The sequence below is a fragment of the Marmota flaviventris genome, chromosome 7 (assembly GCF_047511675.1).
Source record: "Marmota flaviventris isolate mMarFla1 chromosome 7, mMarFla1.hap1, whole genome shotgun sequence".
In the NCBI taxonomy this organism is placed as follows: domain Eukaryota; kingdom Metazoa; phylum Chordata; class Mammalia; order Rodentia; family Sciuridae; genus Marmota; species Marmota flaviventris.
In genome coordinates, this window is record NC_092504.1 from 47,548,166 (window position 1) to 47,574,030 (window position 25,865).

Consider the following 25,865-nt stretch of genomic DNA (forward strand, 5'->3'; position numbering starts at 1 on the left):
TCATATGATGTTATGTTTCTATGATAAAGAAAACTATATAAGTATACCCTAGAAAGCTTATAAGATATTTTCTTTTCATCATTTGAATCAGATGGGAAATACTCCAAACAGATTATTTTTGTTCTAATGGTAGGCATTTGAGTATGCATTTCAGCTAAACTGACCAGTGAACTGTCAAAATTTTCCTTTTTCTTTTTCCTCTATTTCCCTCTTATATATTAGTTATTAGCAGGTATGCTTCAGGTAAAATTGTAAAGGAGATATCTTTTTGAAATCTTGACTCAAATATTTTTTTTAATGCCTGGCTTGTACCATATGAGAAATTTTCCTTTTGATTAGAAATAAATTCGCATTAATAAACTACTAGTCCCTCTCAGTATAGATCAACTCTCTGTGCTAGAAAATATTTTTAAAAAGAACTTTTAAGGAGATATTTAGACATAAACTTTATATATGTGGAACACACATACTCCTAAAGCAAGGACATATTCTTGGAAAAGAAACGAACAAACAACAAATGATTAAACTACCTTGGTGATGTTACCTAGCTACCTTCCTACAGAGTACTTTGGTGCAAAACATGGTCAGGCCATAAGCATTCCTGGTATCTGTGAAACTATGCAGTATGATTTCCCTGTCCACCAATAGAAATGATGCTTCCTCCATGAAAGGGAGCTATTATTTGGAAACCTTTAAAAATAATCTTTTAAAGAAGTTTAGGAAACTAAAGAAGATTTAAATCAGAAAGTGTTTACTGAGCCCAGCATGAGAGGAAATACCATGGTGCTTTGTCTAGATTAAGGTAACTAGGTAATATGAGGGGTAAAAATACAGGACTTAGGAAATTCCAGGGTTGAATTCATTGGAAACATGTAACTTAGAAGTAAAATGATAATAAGAGTTTTTACATGATATTGAAAACATTCATGTTCATATTAATATTGTTCCCCTTTTATAATTTAATAATTTCCCCTTTCATTACAAAATGAACATACTTATCATATCCAAATATGTAGAATTATTTTTTATTTTATTTAAAAATGTTTTTCTACTTTATTGAGGTATGTTTTAGTATGTTTTGTTTCATCAGATCAAAAGACCTGACAAGAACAATGGAAAGAGTACAAATTTATTTGGGGTACATTGTTGGTTCTTTTCATGGTCAGCTGACTCCATAACTCTGGGCTCAAAGAGAGACAGAATATCATAGTAGAAGGACATGGCATAGGAAAGCAGTTTCAAACCAGGAAAAAATAAGGAGAGAGCTCTGCTCACCAAGGACAAAATGTAAACCCCCAAAACACACGCCAAGTTACTTACCTCCTCCAGCTACCACCTACTTTCCTACAGTTACCACTCAGTTAATCCATATAAGTAAATTAATACACTGATAAGTAAAGGTTCTCATAATCTAATCATTTCACCTCTAAATTTTCTTGCATTGTCTCACACATGAGCTTCTTGAGAATACTTCGTACTAAAACCATATCAAGGGTGTAATTTATAAAGAGGGTGACATGTATTTAAGGTGTTTAACTTGATATTTTGATGAATGTGTGAATCATGAAATGATTACCATAAGCATCCTAAGTAGCATATCCATCCACCCATAAAATTAACATATTCTATTCTTTTGTTCCTTCTCCTCCTTCTTATCATAATACTTAAAAAATTTCAAAGGTACAATACATTATATACCATATTATATATCAGATCTCCAGCTTTCATTTATCTTATATAACTGAAACTTAGTACCTTCAGCCAACATTTACTCATCTCCTGCTTCACCGTTGCTGCCAGCAACCACTCTGTTCTTTGAGTCTATGAAGTTCACTAGTTTAGATTTCACATGTAATTGAGGTAAATGAGGACATTTAATATTTGCCATTCTGTGTCCAGCTTAGTTCACTTAACACAGTGTCCTCCAAGTTCATCAGTGTTGTTTTAGGTAGTAAGATTTCCTTCTTTCTTAAGGTGAAATAACATGCTTTGCCCATATATATATATATATATATATATATATATATATTCCATATTTTCCTAATCAGGTCATTCATATTCAAAATATATAAGGAGTTCAAGCAACTCAGTTGTAAAACAAACAAAAACAACCCAATTTAAAAACTGAGTAAAAGACCTGCATATACATTTCTTAAAAGAAAATAGAGATAGCCAAAAGGGATTTGAAAGTGTGCTCAACATTAGAGAAATGCAAATGGATTTAAAAATTCTTAAAAATACACACACACACACACACACACCCCAGAGATTGGAATAGGGGTTCTTAACCACTGAACCACATTACCAGCCTTTTTATTTTTTATTTTGAGACAAGGTCTCACTTAGTTGCTTAGGGTCTTGCTAAGTTGCTGAAACTGGCTTTGAACTTTCCGTCCTCCTGCCTTAGCCTCTCAATCCTCTGGGATTTAATATTCTTAATATTAAATTACAGGGAATCATTCTGAGACATTGATTTATTTGCTAAGCAATTTATATTGATCAATATTGATGCCTCAGGTATAATTATTAAATTAAAATGTATCTAACAACACCTCTAGTAATATTCTGGCTGTAGTCATGAACATTCATTTATTTCAGGCACCTAGAGTCTGAGACTGTAAAACTGTCAATGACCTAATTAGATACAATGACCTAATTAAGCTCACTGATAGGATTTAGTTAAATTAAAGCATTCCATGCATTTTCTTCATTCTGACTAGAATTAATGTAGTAATTGCAAAATCTTTTTCATACACTAAACATAGAGAAGAATAAGGAGTTACAAATCACAGAAGTGCTTTGCACTTCCTGAGTGATGACTAAGGATGTCAGTATTATTGTCTTAGTTATTTTACCTCCTCACATGCAAATGACAGAGCTGGAGGAAAATTAACCTCAAAATTATCTAACACTGAAAAGCCAACAAGAGCCACTAGAAAGGTACATGTTCTTCATGTAGGCAAAATCCTGAAGTTTGTTGCAATAAAAGAAATTTCCTAATAAGATGATTAAAGGACATTAAAGTTAGTCTGTATACACATTTATGTTAACAAGAGGTTGGGATATTTTGTTTGATTTATTTTTTTAAACTACGTATTGGAATATGCATTTTCAATAATGGTAAAAGACATTATAAAGGGATTCTTTTTCAAAGGCCACTATTATATTTAGTTCAGTTTACTTAGTTAACAGTCTCCTTATTCTTCTACCGAAGAAAAGTAATTCTCTTTCATTTATCTTATTATTTTTAGGTCAAAAAAAAAGAAGTAAAGGGTCTAACTTTTGTGATTAGACTCTCATGCTGCTTGCATGTCATTTAAAAAAATCATTGGTAAATTTTCATAAAAATATATTTTCTTTCTGCATCTCATTGTCTTGAGGTATTTTAGCAAGTATCTTAATGTAAAATATCACTGAAAATAAATTGGTGTTATAAATTAGAAAGAGAAATTAATCTTTGAATCATCTTCAAACATAAGTCATGCTCATTAATTTCAGTCATGCTGGAAAAACCAAACCTTGAAAATCATTTATTCTAAAATTGATAAGCATTAGATTTTCAATTGTTTTAACTCACCATATTTTAAACTATCAAAACATTAGCACAGATTTTGTTATTGAATTTAAAATATTCTAACCTAAAAATCTTTCAACATTTTCTGTGGTAAGAAATTGTTTACTTTGGTCTTCATCCATTATCCCTGTGAGAAAAACTTCAAGAATATTATATTTCATAATAATATTGGCCTAAAATTACCCAGATTTTCATATTTCTAAAAATATGCCAGCTTGGTTACAACTGATGGATTTTCCATCACAGTCCATGAGTGTTCCCTTACTTTATTTTTAGCTGGAGGCAAGCAAGGGTTAAACTATGACACTATACATCTTTCTGTTCAATATCCCAATTGGTGTTGTTTTGGAAGTTGGGTGCTTCTGTATTGTCCTTGTGAATAACCACTGCTGAGAAGACTGAACATTTAAATGATTTATTTACTTAAACATCACTTTTTTTTAACTCCAGAACTCAAACATATTTTTACTAAAGGTGTGTGTGTGTGTGGGGGGGGGGCTTTTTCAGGAATAGAAACAGTGATGTCTTTTGATACATAAGAGCCATTAACCCATTTATAGAACGGGTCTCAATTATTGAGAACACAACATTTTATGAAAAAATTTCTTGTGAACCTGTCTTAAAAAATAGTCTGTCATAATATTTTGGACAACCCACTTTTATGCATTTTGGAAGTGTTCTTTCTTCATTTCAGTTTCATGATCTCCATTTAGATTAGGTTGGCCTAAATTAAATAAAATGTAACTTGAAGATAATTACATAGTATATCTTGTAACCTAATGGGGAATTAAAAAATAGTCACCTTACAGAATACCATCTGTCTCATATCAGTGAAAAGAGTTCATGAAAATTTCCAGTTTTTGTGCATTTTGAGTAGTATAGATACTCAAAGTATATGTTGCAAAGTTCTCTAGATAAGGTCCTGTGTTATGTTTAGGTTTCATGTACTTCCTCTTTTCTTAATGAGGCTGTCTTTTTGTTTTCGTGTTTTGTTTTTGCCACTAACCAAAATCTCTTTTGGGTCTTACTTATTGTCTTAAGTAAAGGTACTATTTTGGGATGATTACCTTATCTCTCAATATCAGAAAATTTGTAGTATTAATTTTTTGACTTTTTTAGGAGTGAGTCAGTGTACCTTTGTAAATGTAATGATTGGCACCATATGAATTGAGTTGTTATTTATTTATTATTATAAATATACCAACATATACATAGTAATTGAATAGACATGGCATTAGATCATGAACTCATATTCTTTTGTTGTTGTATTTCCCAAAGTTTTGCCAACTTATTACTACACTGTGCTGCTCTATTGTTCTCCTGATGCTGGTCTAGGTCAGTTTTTACCCTAATAGAACTAACTGAAGCAGGATGAATTGGAAAAAAAAAAAAGGGATGGTTTCATTCTGATTTTTTTTTTACCTCCTATTTTTTTTTAACCTCCCAAGTAACCTCTTTAATGCTGAGGAGATATTTTTGATAACAAAATGGGATTCCTTATTTGGGAAACTGGAATATTAGTATTTCGAACTTAGACATTCTTTGTATTGTTATGGTTGAATGAAATGAAATAAAGCATGGGGAATTCTTTATTGATGATCATATTTCTACTAAGTTGTATGTATTTGCTAAATGTTTCTACAAATGCATGCCCAGTAATTATTTGCAATATTTGAAGAACTTAAAAAAGATTAAATTTACTTTCCATACTAATTTCTTTTTCATGAAGACTGTACTTGTGATTTAATTAGCTATCTTAAAAGTTATCTTTTGTAAAATGACCCATTCATAATGGACTAGTCATTTATAAATGCTAATTATCAATTACAATAAAATGTGTTGATAGGCTCCTGTTTTCAAACTGTGTCTTAGTAACCTTACTGTGTTAACTATTGATTTTAAAACCATAAATACATATTTAAATGAATTTCTAGTCAGGCTAAAGTTATAGCAGAAATATTGCATCATATGCCACAGCCTTAGAAACTTTCCCTTGGTAGTAATGGTCCCTGACTCCCTGTGGGTATTTTAAGCACTGATACTCCATAATGGGCCCCATTACGGAAGGTGTTTAATTTGAGACCTATCCAGGTACACCCTACTGAGATGAGATAATTTCAAAACACATGTGTTTTCTCTCCTGCCTGGTTGTCCTACTGATACACTAACTGTAGGGAATTAAATATAGGAAAGCAATATTATAATATTTTGGGAATCATAAAAGGTATGATTCCTTCATAATCTGAAAAAATATTTCAAGCACAGTGTACACATATTCTTTTTATAGAAGGAGATGCTAAAGCATTGACTTAAGTTCACTTTGCATTTTAAAAATTTGTAACATTTTATAGTAATATCTTACTAATACTAAAATTCCTTTTGAAAAATCACATTGATTTTTTTTTACATTGTGAACATACGTGTTTTAAAACGAAATAATATGAAAGAGGTGTTTGGCTTGACCACACATGGTAATTAAACCAAAAGGAAACTATGATATACTACTCTAACTTGTGAGCTATACATTCTCCTACAGTCCTCTTTGTTTTGAGAAGTCTTCAAACAAAGTATAAGTACATATGTATTTTTTTCCTTACCATGTAGAAGAAGCTGGATTACAATGAATTTAACATTAATTACTGCCTTATATACTTTAACCTGCACTATTCTAACATTATTGTTAGGTCAATTATGTAGGGCCTATCATTGTTTGCAGAGGAAACTAGTGTTAAAAAATGGCACATTGTTCCTACTTTAGTCCCCCAAATCCACACCGTAGTTTAATGTGATTCTGGTGATCTAATTTGACACTTCAAAATCATTGACACAGCAATGGGAATAACTCATTGCCAATCTTGAGTATAGTATCAGTTACATTGATAATATTATTTAGAACTTCTCAGGAGAAAATATTATTATGTTGGTTTTAAATTAAATCCTGGAATTGCACTTATAAAACACATGGTCTCTAGATATAATGCCACAGTTGTCCATCATGAACTACTCAAGTAATTTTTACAAAATTGCCTAAAATATAATTTAACATAAGACAATGCTAGGCTATCCTACTAAGGGCTCCCTAGATAGTAAGAATCTAATAAGTATTAGAAACATTTTAAGTTATCTTGGCCTGTCATTTAAAATAAGAATGGGAAAGTCAAGAATAATTCTATTTTGAAATATCTTTTCATATTCTCAGTAATATTCAAAATGATCTCAGTTCCCTTATCAGGAAAATTATATTACTAACAGAATAACTTTCTCATGATCATTGAAAATAATAGTGCTAGATTTTGAAACCATTTCAAATATTTATTCGGTAAGTGCCTTTGCATTCTTTTTCAGATTTAAAAAAAAAACATGTTCTGTTACTTAAGATAAAACACTTTCTTGGCTCTGGAGAACCTCCAAGATCATTGTTACTATGTTGTTTTCCAAATGAAATTAGTGGTCTTTCCCCTCACTCGCCCAGAATATTCCTGGATAAATACTGGTCTTCAGTATTTATTTAAATATGCCAAAGACATATATGATGCACATGGGACTCATTCAGAAGTGAAAAAATATTGTGTGCATTCTGTTTATGACACAGTCTTCATAAGGTGAAGTTTGAATATTTCAATGTATAGCTGTATCCTAGCTCTTTATCATACTTTATTCAATATGCAAGTTAAACTAATCATAACTAACTAAAAATCCTTACTTTTTCAAAGGTGTGTTGCATAATCAGTATTCAAGAGCAAGATGAGAGACAGTGGAATCTAATGATTTTAAGCAAAAACCTTGGGTCTAGACTCAAGTGCAAATCTAACTCAGTCTAAATAAATTTTGGCTCAGTTATTTTTAGCTATGTGACCTCAGCAATATTTTAACCTGTATCCCTCAGTTTCCTCACTTGCTAATTATTAAAATAGCCCCTTCTTCATGGGGTTGTTATAAGAGAATCATAATATTAATATTTACAATCAATTAAGTGAGTTAGTACATGAGAAGCTTTAAGAATAGTGCCTGTCAGGCTTGGTGGTGGTGCAACCTGTCATCCAAGCAAACTCAGGAGGCTGAGGTAGGAGGATCAAAAGTTTGAGGTTATCCTGGGCTGCTAATAGAAACCCTGTCTCAAAAGAAAAAAAAAAAAAGAATGGTGATAGAGCACCTATAGCACTTATTGTGGGCATGAATCAGCGACAGACATATTAAAGATATTAAATACTTAATAAAGTTAACTGTTGCTATAGGAGAACAATCATTTTGTTTAGTTTCATGTAGATTTTGGAATAGAGTCCATGTTCCTCTTCAAATGGATTTCTGTGGTTTTCAGTAGATACCTGATATATTTTGTATGTTTTAACTATAGCTTGCTTGTCCTTCTTAACTTTTACCTCTCTTTAAAACATGAAATAATTAATCTTTAATTATTATCATAAATGACATTTTAAAGGAATCAGCACCTTTTGAATATGCATTGAAATAATAGCTGTTCTCATTTAGAATGATTTTTTTTCACAAAATTTTTGATAAAAACTTGAAATTTTATAAGTACTTAAATTAATTAACTTATTTGTGATGTGTTGATGGAAGCCAGGGCTGTGTGGCTTTTCATGTGCAAAGCAGGTGCGCTAACATTGAGCTGTATCCCCCGCTCAGTATTTTCTCTTTAAAGAGCAAAGTATATGATTTATTTACAAATTGTACATATGGAAAGAACATGAGATCCAATTTTTTAGTTCTAATTATGTAATTGTCAAGCAATTGCAATGTCTCCCATACTAGTTGCACTAACAGTTATTTATACTTACCTTTTGTTAACACTTATTGATTTCGTCTTCAGTTAAGCATATCAAATGGAGGTAAATATTACTTTACTCAAAGCCTATTGGAAATAAGCTCCAATCAGATGCTGTTTAAGATCTAAGGAAAGAGGTTAAGTCAAGGGTACTTCACAAGAAAATGATCCAGTGTAAAACATCAATCTGTTTCTTGGAGAAAAGATGTACTGCTCTAAAGCCAAAAATAGCATTGTTCATTAAATCCAAATGTGTTCCTAAACATTAAGACACTCATTAGATCATAATATTATCTGAAAGATAATTAAATGAGTCTTTCATTCTAAAAGGGTTTATTAAAATTACCTTCCTAAATGGCTTGTTTTCTAATTTATCCTCAAATTATAATTATTTACAATACAGTTACAAGGGGATGTGTATATTATTTATGCAACAACAAAAACTGGTATAATAGTTTATCATTTCATTTCTTAAAACATATTTAAGTAACTTTAAAATTAACGCTAACTTAAAATTAATTGAATAGAAATAAAATTCAAATTAACCTTATGATTAATTGAATAGAAACCCATCTTTCTTGCAGTAATCTTCTGGAGCCCATGGAGGAGACAGTGGGGGTGGGACTGAGGGAAGGATAGAACCAAAAGTTCTTAGTTGATGGTTTGCTTTATTACTGAGCTTGTCTGCTCATTCCCAGTTTGAATCTTCTTACTGTATCTTCTATATCAATTCTATTTTTTTCCCTGCCGATTTGTTTTTCCTTTCACACAAATCATAGAACAGAAATATTTCTAAAACTCATTTTTCTTGAGTTTCTCAAAATAATCTATATTTTAAATCAGAACACGGTGAACTCCCACCAAACTAACTCTGGCAAATATTGTTGCTGACACTGCTTACCTAAGGTATTTTTCTTCTCTCCCCATTTTCCTTGTATATGCTATGACCAATTTAATCTTCTAAAAGCATGGTGTTTACAATGTAGCTTCTGATTCTATCCACTTTTCCACTCAGCCACTCACAAACTCCTATCAAATGTTCTTCTGCCCAACTTAATACCAAATGTAATCTCATTTACCATTTATAACCCCACTTTTGAAAATAAATCCCATCATTAAATGGGAACAAGAACTTTTCTAATTTATTGAATTTATACTCTTCCTAGGAATCTTTATAGGTTCTTTATATGTGTTACCTTTCTTTAAGCCTTAAAACACCTGGTAAAAAAAGTATGAAATTCAGATTTACACATTAGGATATAACAATTTTTGATAATTTACTGTGGTCAGACAGCTAACAATGCAAATAGGATTTAAAACTAGGTACTTCTCACACTGTTTATGCTGTTGCTCATGCCTCAGACTTGTGTGTGTGTGTGTGTGTGTGTGTGTGTGTGTGATGGTGCTGGGAATTGAACCCCAGGCCTTGTGTTTTCAAGGCAAGCACTCTATCAACTGAGCTACATCCCCAGCTTCTGGCTTAGACTTTATGATGGTAGCCTAGATTTTATTTTTTAAGGAAGTAAGGACATTTTGCAGACATAAAGAACTAAGAAATTATTATCACATTCAGATATAGGTTAAGGCCAATACATATTTACTGTATTTGCGAATTTCTTCCAGGTTGTATTTAACTTGTATACATTATAAAATATACATCTGTGCAGATAAATGGTCACTGCCAAATGCATAACAAATACCATTCTATCTAAAAGTGTTGGTAATTCTCAGAAATTAATATTTGATCTGAAATAGCATAATGGCTACTAAGCAGTGTTTTGCAAATTTGGAACTCTGACCATGGTGCCTTATTATGTAAATGCAAAGCCTGCATTATTTTTCATGTAGTGACATACTAGGTATCATAAATAATAGTTGGTTTATTAATTTAATGACTCGTTTAGTAATCCAATTTCTGGTATTTATTCAATTTAATCAAGCTCCTTATCTCAAAATAACTATCAGGTATACTAAAGAATTTTAAAAAAATAGTGTTTGCATGTTTGGTATCAATATAGAAGAACTAAAAAATTCCTTGGAATATATTCAATGTAAATATTTTTCCTTTTTAAGACAGAGGTTATGGTGATTTCTATGTATGGATGTTTCATGCGATTATATGTCACAAATCGCCCGATTTGCACTCAAATCAAGTTGAATTCACATTTCTTTGTATTGCATTTGATTCATTTCTGTTCTATCTGAATGGATCCTTAGTATTACATTCTAGGGTGCTTACTTAATCCTGACAAACTAGATGACTTGCCGTTCTACAACATGCTGTCTTTAACCACCTTTGTCTTTACTATAACAATCCTTAATCCAGAGTGTTCTTTGTCCAACTACAGTTCAGGGGAGTCTCATCCATTATTCAAATTCTAGCATAATTTCTCCTCTTTTCTTGCAGGTTTTCCGGATAAACCACACAGTGTTATCATCTGTATTGTTTATAACACTTTGTTTCTTTTTTAAAAATTTAATTTACAGATCATAAATTATGATTTATATTTTAATCTTTGCCTATCCTGCATTATCTCTTGTCCTTTTCTTCCTCCCTGTCCTCATTGTTTCCTCTTCCTCCTCCTCCTTTTCCCCCCATTTCAATGCAAGAATTATGCCTTTTATATATCACAAACCCCAGTAACCAAATGCAGCAAACACTTGAATAAAATTGACAAAAAAATACGTGAGTGAATTTGTTGAATTCAATGAATCTGTCCTTTATGAGTGTTCAAAATGAGATAGAACTGTTCAAGATTGCATTCATTATTAGAACACTCAACTCATTATTACAACTAACTAGTCTCAATGGTTAAGTGTTTTATTAGTAATTATTTCATACAATGTTCTTTGGTCTCATAAATATTAGAATATAGGAAAGATCCTTGAACCTTACTGTGATTCTTTATTTTTCGGGGTCAAATTGTTAGGAGAACCTGTTTAATGTATAAAAACTTCTATGAAAAATAGTGGGATCCAAACTCATCATGCTTTACAACTCCATCGTATAGCCTCACACACTCTCCCAATTGAGAACTAATAAATATACTTATTTAACAAATAAGAAAACTTTAAAGGAAAAACATATTTATACGTTCTCAGAATTGAAAACTTTAACTAGCATTTTGAGCTCATTATATATTTTACTCAGTCTAAACTCCTTTGAGACTCATTGTGTTTCTGCCTCATTCTTGTCATATGAAACATATTAACACTTTGATAGTGATGGGAGAAGACGAGTTATAGTCATTTAAATTTTCATCTTGCTGCCGTGCTCCTTTTCCTGATGAATTAATGTATCATAGAGATTCCATTTCATATTGGAAGGAGTGTTCCATGTAAAATGGCTTTTTAGGAAGCCTTTTTTTTTAACGTAATTTTGTTTTTAGACTTTATTTTTTTATTGATTTTAAAAAATCACAACAGAATGCAGTATAATTTTTATTACACATATATACTACAATTTTTCATATCTCTGTATATAAAGTATGTGGACACCCAATTCGTGTCTTCATACATATACTTTGGATAATGATGTCTATCATATTCCACCATCCTTGCTAATCCCCTGCCCCCTCCATTTCCCTCCCACCCCTTTTCCCTAACCAGAATTCATCTATTCCTCCCATGCTCCCCCTCCCTACTTCATTATGAGTCAGCCTTCTTATATCAGAGAAAATATTCAGCATTTGTTTTTTGGGGATTGGCTAACTTCACTTAGCATTATCTTCTCCAACGCCATCCATTTACCTGCAAATGCCATGATTTTATTATCTTTTATTGCTGAGTAAAATTAGGAAGGCATTTTTGGGATCAATGTCCAACATCACCTTGTAGGGCAAGATTATGAAGCATTACTATATGTTTATGACTATGCAATATTTTTTAATAAATCATGGATACATTGGATGCTGTCTTATGTGACTTAGTGCATCCCTAATATCTTTGCTTGTTTTTTTTGTATATTAAGAACTTTGCTTTAGAAATGATTTAATTAAAATGTCCCTGTTATATAAAAATTGATTGGTTTAGTAAAGTTAATGACAAGATATAAATTGGAAGAAGTCATCCTAAAAAGTTTACTTTTCTAAAAAAAAGTATTCTATGAATAATGGTATACTTTCTTGTAGGTTATGAGCTATCTGTTCATTCTCATAATTTACATAATATAATCATCATAATTAAATATTAAATTAAATTAATCATATAATATTTAGTCCATGACAACATTGCTCTGGATAAAACACATTTTAATGTGTGGTATATAATATAAAATTACTAGTTTCAACTCACTTAATATTTGTATAACCCTATAAATTACATAACATTACTTCCGCCTTTATACAAACAGGGAAACTGAGGCACCAAGTCATTAAGTGACTTACTGGAGGTCACAGTTCTAGAACAGTAATTGAGATCAGGTAGTTAAGAATTTGTGTTCTTACTACTGGGATTTAAGTGAACAAAAAAATAAAATAGTTTGATAAACTTGTAATTTTGATATGATAAAGGTTAAGTTGCTGAGGCTGGCTTTGAAATTGAGATCCTCTTGCCTCAGTCTCCTGAGATGTTTGGGATTACAAGTATGCACCACTGCACCTGGCTGGAAGCACATTTTAATAAAATTTTTAAAATTGTAATTTAGGTTATATCATGCATTAAATTTCAGTATTGAGATTTTAGACAATCAAACATAAAAGTAGCATCTTTTATAAATCTGTAATCACAATTGTTATAAAATGCTTAGAAAAGTAATGTAGTTAACATGTAGGAAAATTCTGAAAGAATATAAGAGCCTAAAATGAAAGTAACTTAACTTTCCCTTTCAAACTTATAGTAATAGTGAAGAATGAAAATATTTTACTATTTTAATGTTAGTAAAAATTATATATGGTGAATGATGATATTTTACTATTCTGTTAGTAAAATTATATATGTATGGAAAATACTTACGAAAAGCAGTTCTCAAGTCTCCTTATACATATTAAAATTAGTATATTTAAATTAATCTGTCCAGTAGAGATGGTTTGAGTCTGAGGTATAAAAACTATGGTAATACATGCATAAAAATGTTTTTAGATTATTTACTCATTTTATGTTGATGTTTAGGCTCTTCAGTTGAAAAAATGTTGAATGCAGTGGTATATGCTTGTAATCCCAGAGACTAGGCAGGCTGAAGCAGGAGAATCTCAAGTTTGTGGCTAGCCTTGGCAATTTAGCAAGATCCTGTCTCAAAATCAAAATAAAAAGTAAAAAGGTCCTGGGATGCAGTTCTGTGGTAGAGTGCCCTGGGTTCAATCCCCAGTACACAAAAAAGATGGGAACAAAAAACAGGTGTTTAAAGAGGAAATAAAGCAATTCTTCAGGGAATTAAAATAAGAATACCTTCTAATTGATAACCACCACACCCCCTTTTTTTTCTTCTTTTTTGCAGGTTTCATATTTGGAATATTGGTGTTTCAATTTTTGAGGAATTTTTCTTTTACTTTTTGATTTTGTTTTAATTTTTAATTATCAATCTTGGAGTACAGAAGAGGAACCACAAACACAGTGACTTTGTTTCACGTTTGAAACATATATTCTTGAGGAATTCTCACGCCCAAGCCCACAGCCATGTGGTCATCACAGCTACTAACCTTCTTGATGCTCTTAGCACCAATAGTTCATGGTAAGATCTTTAACTAGATTTTTATATAATGCTTAATGTCATTTCACTTATTCATGCTAGACCTTTTCTCCAAAAACCTTGCTCTGATAATTTCTAGTTTTTTAAAAATCATATATTAAAATGAGTAAGTACCATATGTGTAATTTTAGCTATGGTAAATACAACTTTTCAATTGAATTTCTTAAAGTGCCTATGAAATGTTTGCAAAACCAAATGGTTTTGCTATTTTTATTTTTAATTTTTAAAAACTGCATTTTTTTGTTTTATCACACTTATGGAAAATCAGCTGTATTATATCATTGTGAATTTTTGGGCTTACATGTTTTTGTGCTTAAAGAAATTTGAATGTAAAAGGTATAAACATTTAGAAAAATGATGAAAGAAACTCTGCTTTCCCATACTAAGTAATCATTTTTTTAGAGTTACTATTTCATACAATCTTTAATACACAAAGTATAAACTCTAACCTCTCATTAGAGTGAAATTGTTTTTGTCATATACCTTTCATTGCAAAAACAAAATGTAAAACAAAACAAAAACCCTACAAGAGAATAGTATGAATATATCCCTTCATTTTTAGAGAAAGGTAATTTTGCAGAAACATGTTAATATACTCCATAATGAACTTATAAACTCATTTTATTCAATAAACTTGATATTTCTTACATAAATATGATAGTATAGAAGTCATGTGCCTTTGCAAGTTTTATAAAATTCATAATCATTCAGTATGGAAGGATGAATGACATATTTTGTACACCTTAATGTATTCGCTGAATCTTTCCAAAACAGGTAAATTTAAATCTATATATATGTTCATGTGTTCCTTTTTTATAATTTAAAGTTTTGTGCTAGTTATCATTGGGTTTGCACTAAGATGAAAATGATTTAGTACTATCTCATACATTGATAGTACTTATAGGAAAGAAAAAGAGGCACAGCTGTATTTGCCAGTTTTTAGGATGTTTCAGAATTTTACAGTTGTAGCAAGCAGCTGAAATGCATTTTTAGCCTCTTTGGTTTACTTTTAGTTTTTAACAGTCTACAGAAACCCATTGTTCACCAATGATGCAATTGCTTATTTCCATTTGAATTGCATTCTACTGTCATGATGAAAAAGAAAAACTGGATAAAATAACTTCTTTCCTTTTTGAAGTTTTCCTCTAAATTTCCTCAGATTTAATATATCTAGTTCTAACATGTTATAAAGTACGTAGATTTTTAAACATGAGAATAAAATCCTATTTATACCTTGTTTTAAATAAAGTAAATTGTCAAAAATTTCAAAATGTTTTCTTAATTCATATACTGGTGGTTCACTTACATTCGCATACATGAGTACACCAAACATTTTGTTATATGGGGCAATAAGAATCATATCACTCAAATGAATGCATTTCTAATTATACATACATCTAAAGGTGATTAAAATTAATTTTTAATTTAAAAAGAGCAAAATAAAACTAGCTACTTGAGATTACTTTGAGGATTAAATAAATATCCTATGTAAAAAACCATGCTCAGTGAATGAAAAATTTGTCTTCAAACATGTTAATTTTCTTCATCATAATACTGTGTCCATCCAGATTATTTTTATTTTAGTGAATTAAAACAACCAGGAATTAGCCGGCCATGAGAACTATTTCATTTGATATTCACACTAAGAATTACACAAATACATGATTTTTGTTCAAATGGTCACTTTAAAATTACCCTTGTTTGAGGAAGGTATTTAAAAATAGCAAAAGTAGACATGGTGGGAAAGATTATCTTTTTCCAGAGCTAAATTTTTTGGTTGTAAAAAGTGACATCTTGTATGTATTTATTGGGCTTCAAACATGGCTGAACCATGGATCACTCGTCTTGGATTGTGAGCATGGTGTGTATAGTAAACACACAGAAACATACACAAACACACCCAGAATATCTCCAGATAAGTCTGAGAAGTATGTAAATTCATTTAAAACTTCTGATGTATTCATAGAACACATAGAATATTTCCCTGGTAAACTATTTGAGGGTTAACAACCAAAGTAATCCTTTCTGTTTTATTTGGACTACTTAAAATTATCTTGAATTTTAACCAAAGTAGACTAAATAATATTCAGGATTTTTATTTATAAACTTTATTCTTATTCCCTTCTATGATATTTTAAAAGTTAGCACCAGAGAAATGCATATTGGTTTTTTTTTTTTTTTCCTTTTATAGAATGTCTTCTCCTTAGTCTTTGTGCTGCCACTTTTGACTTTTGACTGAAGTACTCTATGAACAGCCCTTTGGAATCCTACTTGCTTAAAAGTAGAGGAACATACCTTTAATGAAGTGGTAAATTGTAACAGGCAGGATAGGGCTTTTTAGAGTGTCCATCAATCCTGGCTTAAAGAAATAATGTATGATTGAAAATACTCAGATGAATGAGTTAAAATGTCTGATAGTTTTCAAAGTACTTTTGTTTCTAAAACATTCTCTGATGGCATCTACATGTATGCTGTTGAGATGTCCAGCTTTGTTTGCCCTCCTGAACTCTGGATATTAGCTTTTCTGAATACTAACTTTTATGGCTATCCCTTCTTCCAAAGTAAATAATAATCTTGACTCTTGATTTTATGGCCATAAACTTCAGATATTGGTTTAATTAATCCTTAATACAATCACATGGATTTATTATTATTTGTGATTACTGTTACTGTTATCTTTACACAGAAAAATATATTGAGATATTGAGTGGTAAAGCAACTTGACTGAGATAGTATAGCTGCTAAGTGACATTGAGAGAAATTAAATTCAAGGACCTTCTATTAATTTGGAGTACTTGAGGCAGAAACACTGGTTACCTGCCTCTTTCATGTTCTTTTGACACACAGACTGGGTTTTGAAACCTGAAAGACCCGAGATAAAATTCTAACTGTTCCACCAACTAGCTCAGAAACCCTATTTCTTTGTAAACTAGTTAATTTATGTCATTTATCACTAGTAAACTTAGCCAGAACACTGTGCTTGATACTAAAGATATAACACTGAACAAAAGACTTGCATTTCTTTCCTCAAGGAGCTTATAGTACGTTAAAAAGTTTAAGCCTCTTTGTTATCTGTAAGGTACAAATTCTTGTAGGGTATTTTAAGTAATGGATGGAATAATATATATAAAACTTATAACATAGTAGTTGGTATTTGATAAGTCTTCCATTTTTTCCTACACCTTATTTACTTTGAAGTGGTTAAACATTAGATAAGCAAAAAATGCAACTATCCTCAGTCTCAACCTGAGACTTGAAGACAATCTTCTCTTTACTTCAACCTTAGTATTCAAGTTTTACAAGAAGTTTCTAAATACTAGTATCTAAACAAAAATTATTATTAACATTATTATTGTCTAATCTAAATTATTTCCAAAATGTAGGAATACTTAAATCACTCTTTAATTGGTAATTTTTAATTGTCGAGGGTTAGCTTTGCCAGGTCTCTCTATATTGATAAAATTAGAATCTAAGCTAAAAAAACTAATTCTAATATGCTTATGTTAATTGAATAATCATATTGCTCCAGAATAATCAGAATAATCAGAATAAAATAATCAGAACATCAACATTAAATATATATATATATATATATATATATATATAACTTTTAAAATTAAGAAATGTCTCTGGTTCTATGTTTATCTGTTCATATTTTATGTCTCTGTGTACCTCTGTATTTCTCTTTTTCTGTTTTCCATGGCTGTATCCCCTTCCTGTAGAGCACAAAACCCCTATTATAATGCAGTGAGAACTGGCAGAAAAGAAAGAGAAGGAAGTAAGGCAGTGGCCAATCTTTGTTAGTGCTATCATAGTGTTGCATGAAGGTAAAGTGTACTTTTTTTTTTTTTTTTGTCATTTAACTGATGTGGTTAGGAGCAAGGAAAAACAGCAAAATTTCAGAACAATAACCATAATAATGTAGGTCCCTGGAGCTCATTCCCATTGGCAGTAAAGGAATATCTGGGTCCATTGTGGGTCACTGGGCTAGGAGATCTCATCCTAGGATGTAACTTCACCCAAGCACCAAAGTTTTGGGAGTCCTGAAGGTGACTTGTCTTGTGCTCATATATTTTAACTACATCTCAGCTTAAGTAAAGTTTCTTTTTAAACAGAGTCACAACTGAAGAGGTGGAAAACAAGTTCATTGGCACTTAATATGAGAAACAGAAAAAAAAATTGTATAGCATTTTCACAGAAAAACATAGGAATTAAATATTCTTCTAGAAAGACGTTATGCATGCTTTTTTCTGAAAATCTATTTATTGTTAAAGTCACATATGTATTTTTATATTCATGGACTTTACAAGCTAATCTGCTTTTGTTATGCTCATGTTATTATACTAAATAGTTCTTAGGTCCAGACAAAGATCAGATTCATATTTATTTAGTATTTACCTGTTTTTACATAATTTTCTTTTTATTATTAATGTATTTTATAGTTGTAAATTATTTTATGTCAGTGATTTTTTTTTAAATTGTATATACTTTTTATAATTGCTAACAAGACATAAGACTTGGAAAGTCCAAAATACAAAATGACATTTTACTACCTAATATTTTCCCATACAATTCTTTCTCTGAAGGCATGTTTTTCTTTTAGTTGTGAAAAATCTCAAGTTCGACTTCTAAGCTCTTCTTAACTTTGTTATTTTTAGAAATTAATCATTCTTGAAATGTTTATAATGTTTGCCAGCCCAGGTAATTTGTAATATCTGCAGTAATATAACTATTTTTATAGTAAAATACCTTATACAACTGTGTTTTATCTGTGTCATGATAATGATATATGAGGTTATTGCCAACATATCCAGCATCATCCACATTAGCCAGTTTATACTGTGTTTTAAAAATATACATTTTGTAAGTTACTGCACCTCTAACATCATGGTATAACTACAGACATGAGGGCTAATAACAAATACTTTGTAAGAATTTGTTTAAAAGCCTTCAAAGCAGCCAGCATGCATGTTAGCAAATGGAAAAGAGTTTTCTTTTGTCTTTGTATTTGCAAACATGTTATATGTGGATTTTGTTAATGGTAGTCTATGAGAACATGTCTAACTATTGTAAGTAAAATATGTCTTTCTTATATTCAGATTTCATTAAGTATTTGAGGTGTTGGAATATATCTTAAATTTTACATTTCTTGATTTGGGGTGGTCTGTGACTGTAATAGTTTGGTTGTACTTATAATGTCTATTTATTTTAAAAATATTTGAATATTTAAGATACACTCATCCTGTCGCTTTTCTCAAGATTACTACTTCCTTTCATTACAATGTAAGAATGAGGATTTCATACTTATATTTTCATACTGGTAGCCATAGTATATTTTTAATGCATTTGTTTTTATTCTGATTAGCAAAAGATTCCTTAATAGTCTCCAAATCAACATGTGGTAGCAAACAGTGTCACTAGTTTGCTATGTAGATAACTTGTAGTTTACTGTTTATTACCATTAATTGAAGATATTTGGTTTCTTATGATATAGTTCTTTTAATTTCTTCAGTTTTATCTAGGGATAATGGCAAAATTCATATATTATTGTCTGTTTTAATTTGATAGTTTATACTGTCACTACTGAAAAATAGCATTAATTTGTTCTTCTTTTTTCAGGTTTAAATTGATACATTGAGAGGAAACTTTTAATCTAATTAATAATTATACTTTTGGGTTTTTCTGAATACACAGTACCTATAAATTTTGTCATGGTAGCAAAAGTATAGATGATTCTCTTCACATCAAAGAAAACATCATATAAGAATTTGATCAAGCAAGCTAGTCTCTTTATGGATTTGCAAGAGAAATACACTGGTTATGCTTTCAAAATAAATCTTTTTAAAGATTCAAATTTTTGCATAAAATAGGTACTCACCATGGCATTTGATAAACTCTCTGTGTTTATTTCACACACGCACACACACACACACACACATTATACTTTGTGCTGATTTGAATGTTCTGAAGTCAAAGTTTTAAATTACTGGTAAAGTGTAAGAACAATTTTATTTGTTTGTTAGTCATTACTAGAATACCTTACCTTTATTGTTAAAAGTTATTCTCATGCAAATTTAAATCAGAAAGCATAAACCTTGTAGTTACATGAACCATTGATAAGATTGCTTAGATTTTTTTTTTTTAAGAGAGAGAGAGGAGAAAGAGAGAGAATTTTTTAATATTTATTTTTCAGTTTTCGGTGGACACAACATCTTTCATTTTATTTTTATGTGGTGCTGAGGATCGAACCCAGCGCCCCGTGCATGCCAGGCGACTGCATTACTGCTTGAGCCACATCCCCAGCCCTCGCTTAGATTTTTATTGCAATCATGTACAATTTGATATATTTTTACAAAATTAGAATAATATTAGATATAATATTTATCTTATATTTTAAATTAACATTAAATTTTACACTTGTTCTCATTAAATTTTTTTTTTCAAATTATTTTATTATGTATCTCTTCCAATTACCTATTAGCACTATGAAGAACACAATTGTATAAAATTTTGCCATATTGCTAGATAAAATAAGAGAAATTAAAAGAAATATTCTTTTATAAGTTAGTGAATACTTTAAACGAATGGTAGTCAATGATAACATACAACTTTGCTTTTTTCTATCACTACAATTTGTCTAAAACAATTCCCCAAGTTTGACTACTATAATAATGAACACAACATGAACAAGAATATGTATTTAAATATTAAGATATTCTTTGCAGTGGTGTAATAATTTATTCAAAATATTAGGAATTATTTTTTCTCATTTATCACTGAGAGCCCTTTTGGTTCAGATATATGATTCGCACATATGCACATATGCATCTTTAGTCAAAACAGTTAAGAAATGCATTTGTTCCTTAAAAAATATCATGACAAGAAACATATGGAACCAATGGGAAGAAAACTCTTTAAGATCACTGGGAGTTATAAAAGTTGCTATGTAGTGTATCATATTGTTGCAGGAAAAGACCGATTATGGTAAAATTATAAAATATTTCCAAATTAATCTTTGTTGATTTTGTACAGTTGCATTCCAAATTTCAGTTTTGAATTGGAGGATTTCTGTGTTGAAACTCAACAAAATTATTCTAAAATATATATTGTATATTAAAAAGGGAAAAATTAATAAAAATGAAACTAATAAGAAGGTATATGCCCAATTGAACATAAAGATCAATGTTATTAAATGCAGAAATTAAAAATAAAATTTCAAAATTTGGCAAAATTTATCAGATATGAAAGTGAGGTACCTAAAACTGCATTGTAGTTTATTTTTGATTTGTAAAGAGATAGAAATGACTTCTTAGAAAATCAAATGTCTAGCAAAGAAGTAGTCAAGAAGTCATTTGTGTGTGCATGAATGTTTTTTAAATTATATGTCATAAAATTTGTAAAAGAAGATTCGAGTTATCTAGATCTCCATTTTGAACAATTTGTTAGCTAGGTAAACTAGGCTATTGTCATATAGATTCCAAATTTAATAGTGCTTTTTAAGAGAATAATTTCTCCAAGATATCATGTATTTTCCTTTGTGTGTGTATGGTATAGACCTGATTAACTGCTCACAGCAATTCAAGAGACCCCAGGCTACAGCACAGATCTTCCAAAGTCATCTCATGGGTTGTTGCCATTGTAGTTCCTAGGAAGTGTAGGGGAATGTCATGGAAGTCTCAGTGGAAAGTTTTTTTGGGGTAACACATGTTACAAGTGGGACTGAAAAGATGTAGTTCTTTCATGATTTGTTGTGAAAGATAATGTAGTTTTTAAAAGCTAGATAGATCTAAATTAATATCTATTTTTTAAATGGAAGGGTTTTTTGTACAGCTTGCTTAAGATTTATATATTTACATACTGTAAAACATACCCCTTTAGAGTATAGAGTTCAGTGCATTTAAATATATGCACAATAATGCAAGCATTACCACAATCAACTTTAGAATATTATCAGTAGCCCAAAAAGAAACCCCGTGTCCCATACCTTTAGTAGTCACATCCTATTTCCTCATACCCTCCAGCCACAGGTAGCCAGTAGTCTACTTTCAATGTCTATGGATTTGTCTATTCTGGACATTACACGGAAGTGGAATTATATGATCCATGATTTTTGTGACTGGTTTCTTTCTGTTAGGATAACAATTGTAAAAGCTATTGATGTCCTTGAATGCTTCTCTACTTACTTAATTTATTTGTTATTACAGAGTTGCTCCATTGTATGCATATCTTCTGTTATATTTATCAGTTGATGAACATTTAGATTATTCTCACTCTGGCTATTATAAATAAGGCTGCCATGAAAATTCACTGCACAGGTTTTGGTGTGAATATGTTTACACTTTCTTGGCTATACACCTAGGAATACAAAGGCTAAGTCATGTGATGGCTATCTGTATGTAGCATTCGAGGAACTGATAAACTGTTTTCCAAAGTGGCTGATGAGTTTTACATTACAGACTATGTGAGGGTTTCCCTATCTCCACATCCTTCCCAATGTTTGTTACTTGTCTTACTTTATGTTATCCACCTTATTGGAGATGAAATAATAGCTTACTGGGGTTTTGATTTGCATGTCTCTGATGTTTGTGATATTGAGCTTCTTTTCATGTGCTGATTATCCATTTGCATATTTTACCTGGAGCAGTGCTATTGAATACTTTCTTCATTTTTAATTGGGTTATTTGTTTTTTTTATTATTGTTTTAGAGAGATCTTTAAAGAAAGCCAGAAGATATTAAAGGACATTTCAATTTTAGGGTTCTTTAAACTGCATTTCTTATGTGAGACTTTTTGCCAGGATTCACCCACTTTTTTCACCTATTTTATTGTAAATCCTATACCATTTGTCTACCCTCATCACCTCACCTGCCCATTTACTTACATACTTAACTCCTGAAAGTACTGTATTAATTCAATCTTTATTATGAAGATAAAAAATAGTAATTGCCAATTATTGAATTTTTTTCTTATTGAAGAACTTATCTAGGTGAAGAATATACCAAACAATAAGATAATTTATTGGATTTTATTTTAGTTTTCATTTGCTCTTCCTTAAGAAAATGATGAAAAACACTGAATATTAATTATGGTGGTCAAAAAGTTTCTAATTTTGGTACAGACTAAACTCTTACAGATTTTGTATTTTAGTCATTAATGTAATTATTAATTTGTTCAAATTGCATCTTACAGGTGTTTAGTGGTTTATTTTATTTGCATAGGCTATTTTTCTCTGCGTTCTGTAAACTGCTGAATGCCTCTTTTCATTCACGTTAAGAAAGTTTCGTAATTCTATAGCTTTAGGTCTTTATCAGATTCACATATTGTATAATAATGTCTCTGGATTTACTCACTTCATTTCTTTTTACACTACAAACAAATAAATAAAGGTGGAAATTGGCAGAAAACCCGAGGTTTTTTTAATGTCAAAATTTTAGCAGACATACTGTTCTTATCGATTAGGTTCAGCTGGTATGAAAATATTACTACTTTGGAAGAAAGAATTAGAAGAAAGCTAAAGATAATGAATGAGTTTTAACTATGGACACTGAATAGCTTCTGCAGTTGTAAGGAATTGTGGAGGGTGATATTAACATATCTAGAATTTAATGTTTACATGAGGCCCAGAAACTGAAGTTTATAATATTATCTAATCTAATTTGGTTTAGAATACTAACTTGTAAAGTCCTATTGAATGGAATAGAAAGATCTCTAGCCTTTAGAGTCTAATTCCATTTCCATTACCTCCAAAATGCATTACCTTAAACCATTTAAATCACAGTGTGCTTATTCATAAAAGGGATAATTAATTCAACTTTGTTATAATTAAGGATTAAGTAAAATGATGTATAGAAAATCCCTAATGCAAAACTTTATGTGTTTACTCCTACAAGAATGAAGTCATTAAAACATACCTTTAGGAATTAGAACTGAAAAACAAATAACTTGGATAGTAAGCAAAATTTAAAGTAGAACACCATGTAAGGGTCACTTACTTTTCCCAGAGTTTTTCAAAGACTGCATTGTATTATCCTTAATCCCCAAATGTGACAGTTTCTCTAATTATGAGGCTACACATTTATACTCACATTGATTCCATCATTATATTCAGGACTCACCCACTGGACTGTAACTAAGTCTTTAATGAGTTACTAATGAACATCTTAAGCTTAGATCAGCATTCAAAAAATGCTAAAGGGTGTTGAAAAGCTATTCTGATTGCAAGTCTGTCACTTTTAATTAGATTGTAAGCCCAATAACATTTTCTGTCCTCACCATTCCTTCTAAGTTTGTAGAAACTGAATAATGAATGACAGATATACTCTCACTTTGATATTAGTCACTCCTGAAGTTAAAAGAGGTAATTCAGTGAGCTAAATTAGACAAATTATTGTTCTGATTAAATACAAAGATAGAAATAATATTAAAAATTAAAATAGCATTTTACAACATTTAATCCTTTTTCTTGGACTCAGATGACTTTAAAACAGATTGATTTTCTTGTTGCATTAGAGAATAACAGATGACATGAGGAGAATAGATCCAGATACTATTAGATCCTGTAAGTGGAAAAAAAAAAAAAAAGAACTCCTTATTTATAAAAAGAACAAACAGTCTGCTTTCACATGTTACTAACTCTCTCCAGGCCATTAGAATCCCTCAAAACTAGTTATCTTAAACATTACCTGAATTAGATTGTGGCTATTCTTTACTATAGCTCCCCATACAAATCAACAATGACTGTGATTATTTATGAGTGGTCCTTTTTTCTTGTTTTCCTCTCTTTTGATAGTGGAATTGATGAAAGCATGTGAACCTTAAGGGTACATGATTTAATAATGAAAGCAGATAATACATACATTTTAAATCAACAGGCTGGTATGATGCACTGCCTCCAGGGAACAGGACTCAACAGTGACTTAAAAGGAAGACTTTTAGATTAGTCACCAAGCTGAATAGTTGGAATAGCTGTGATAGCCCAGATGTATTATAGGTTACAGACTGTTGGCAGGTTTATGTTACAGCTCTGCAGACAGAGCAAAACCACCATGTGGATCTTTAAAGGTAGGTAGGTGTCCAATAATAATCACACTATGTATATACAACCAACATAACATAATTGATCATTTTGACATTTCATCCTATTAACATTTCTGCTGTGTTGTTAACAAGCATTTAAGCATTCCTTTTGTGTCTGTGTTGAGAAAGGGGGTGGGAGGCAGATGGTAAATATCTCTTACTACCATAAAAAATAGGAAAAAAAAGTTCTCATTCTTCTTAACTAGAGATGCCAGTTACGTTTAATTCAGGATAGGAAGACAGAACTCACTAATGTGACAGATCTCTATCAAAATGTGTATCATTTTCTTCTAATTTTTCCCACACATGAAGTATAATTGGCAATGTGATTAAAGAAGAATGCCCCATGACTGTAGATGTAAAGATTTCTAAAGAAGCATAGCTTCCATAACATGAAAACCTTAATATCCCTAAAAAGTGGAGCAGAGGAAAGAAAAGCCAGTGTTATGTGTATAATAAATTCCAAAGTTGTGTTTTGTTACCATGAATTTGAATCTGTTTTTGTTGTTTTGAGGTGGGTGTTTTTAGTTGGAAAAGAAAAATTTACAATTAGTTGTCATTCCTCTGGTGAGTAAGCTATGAAATATTTTGTTTAATTTGAATGAAAATAAATCAGTTTTTTGGTCATAAGCCAAGTTTCTAAAAAATTATTTCATTAACAGAAATTCTCTGCTTACTCACTTTCACAAGTATTTGAAATATTAACATTGCAGCATTACAATTTAGGCAACCATTACAATGAATAGA

General features: G+C 30.7%; 1 protein-coding gene across 7 annotated transcripts in view; it reads left to right on the forward strand.

Annotated features, from left to right (window-relative positions):
- Positions 1-25,865, forward strand: part of Adgrl3 (adhesion G protein-coupled receptor L3) — a 759,373-nt gene that overhangs the window by 257,049 nt on the left and 476,459 nt on the right. For all 7 annotated transcript variants that reach the window (XM_071614317.1, XM_027947334.2, XM_071614313.1 and 4 more), the window contains exon 3: positions 13,792-14,025. In XM_071614317.1, coding sequence (XP_071470418.1) covers positions 13,971-14,025 — 55 coding nt within the window. In that variant the 5' untranslated portion in view covers positions 13,792-13,970. The remainder of the gene's footprint in view (positions 1-13,791; positions 14,026-25,865) is intronic.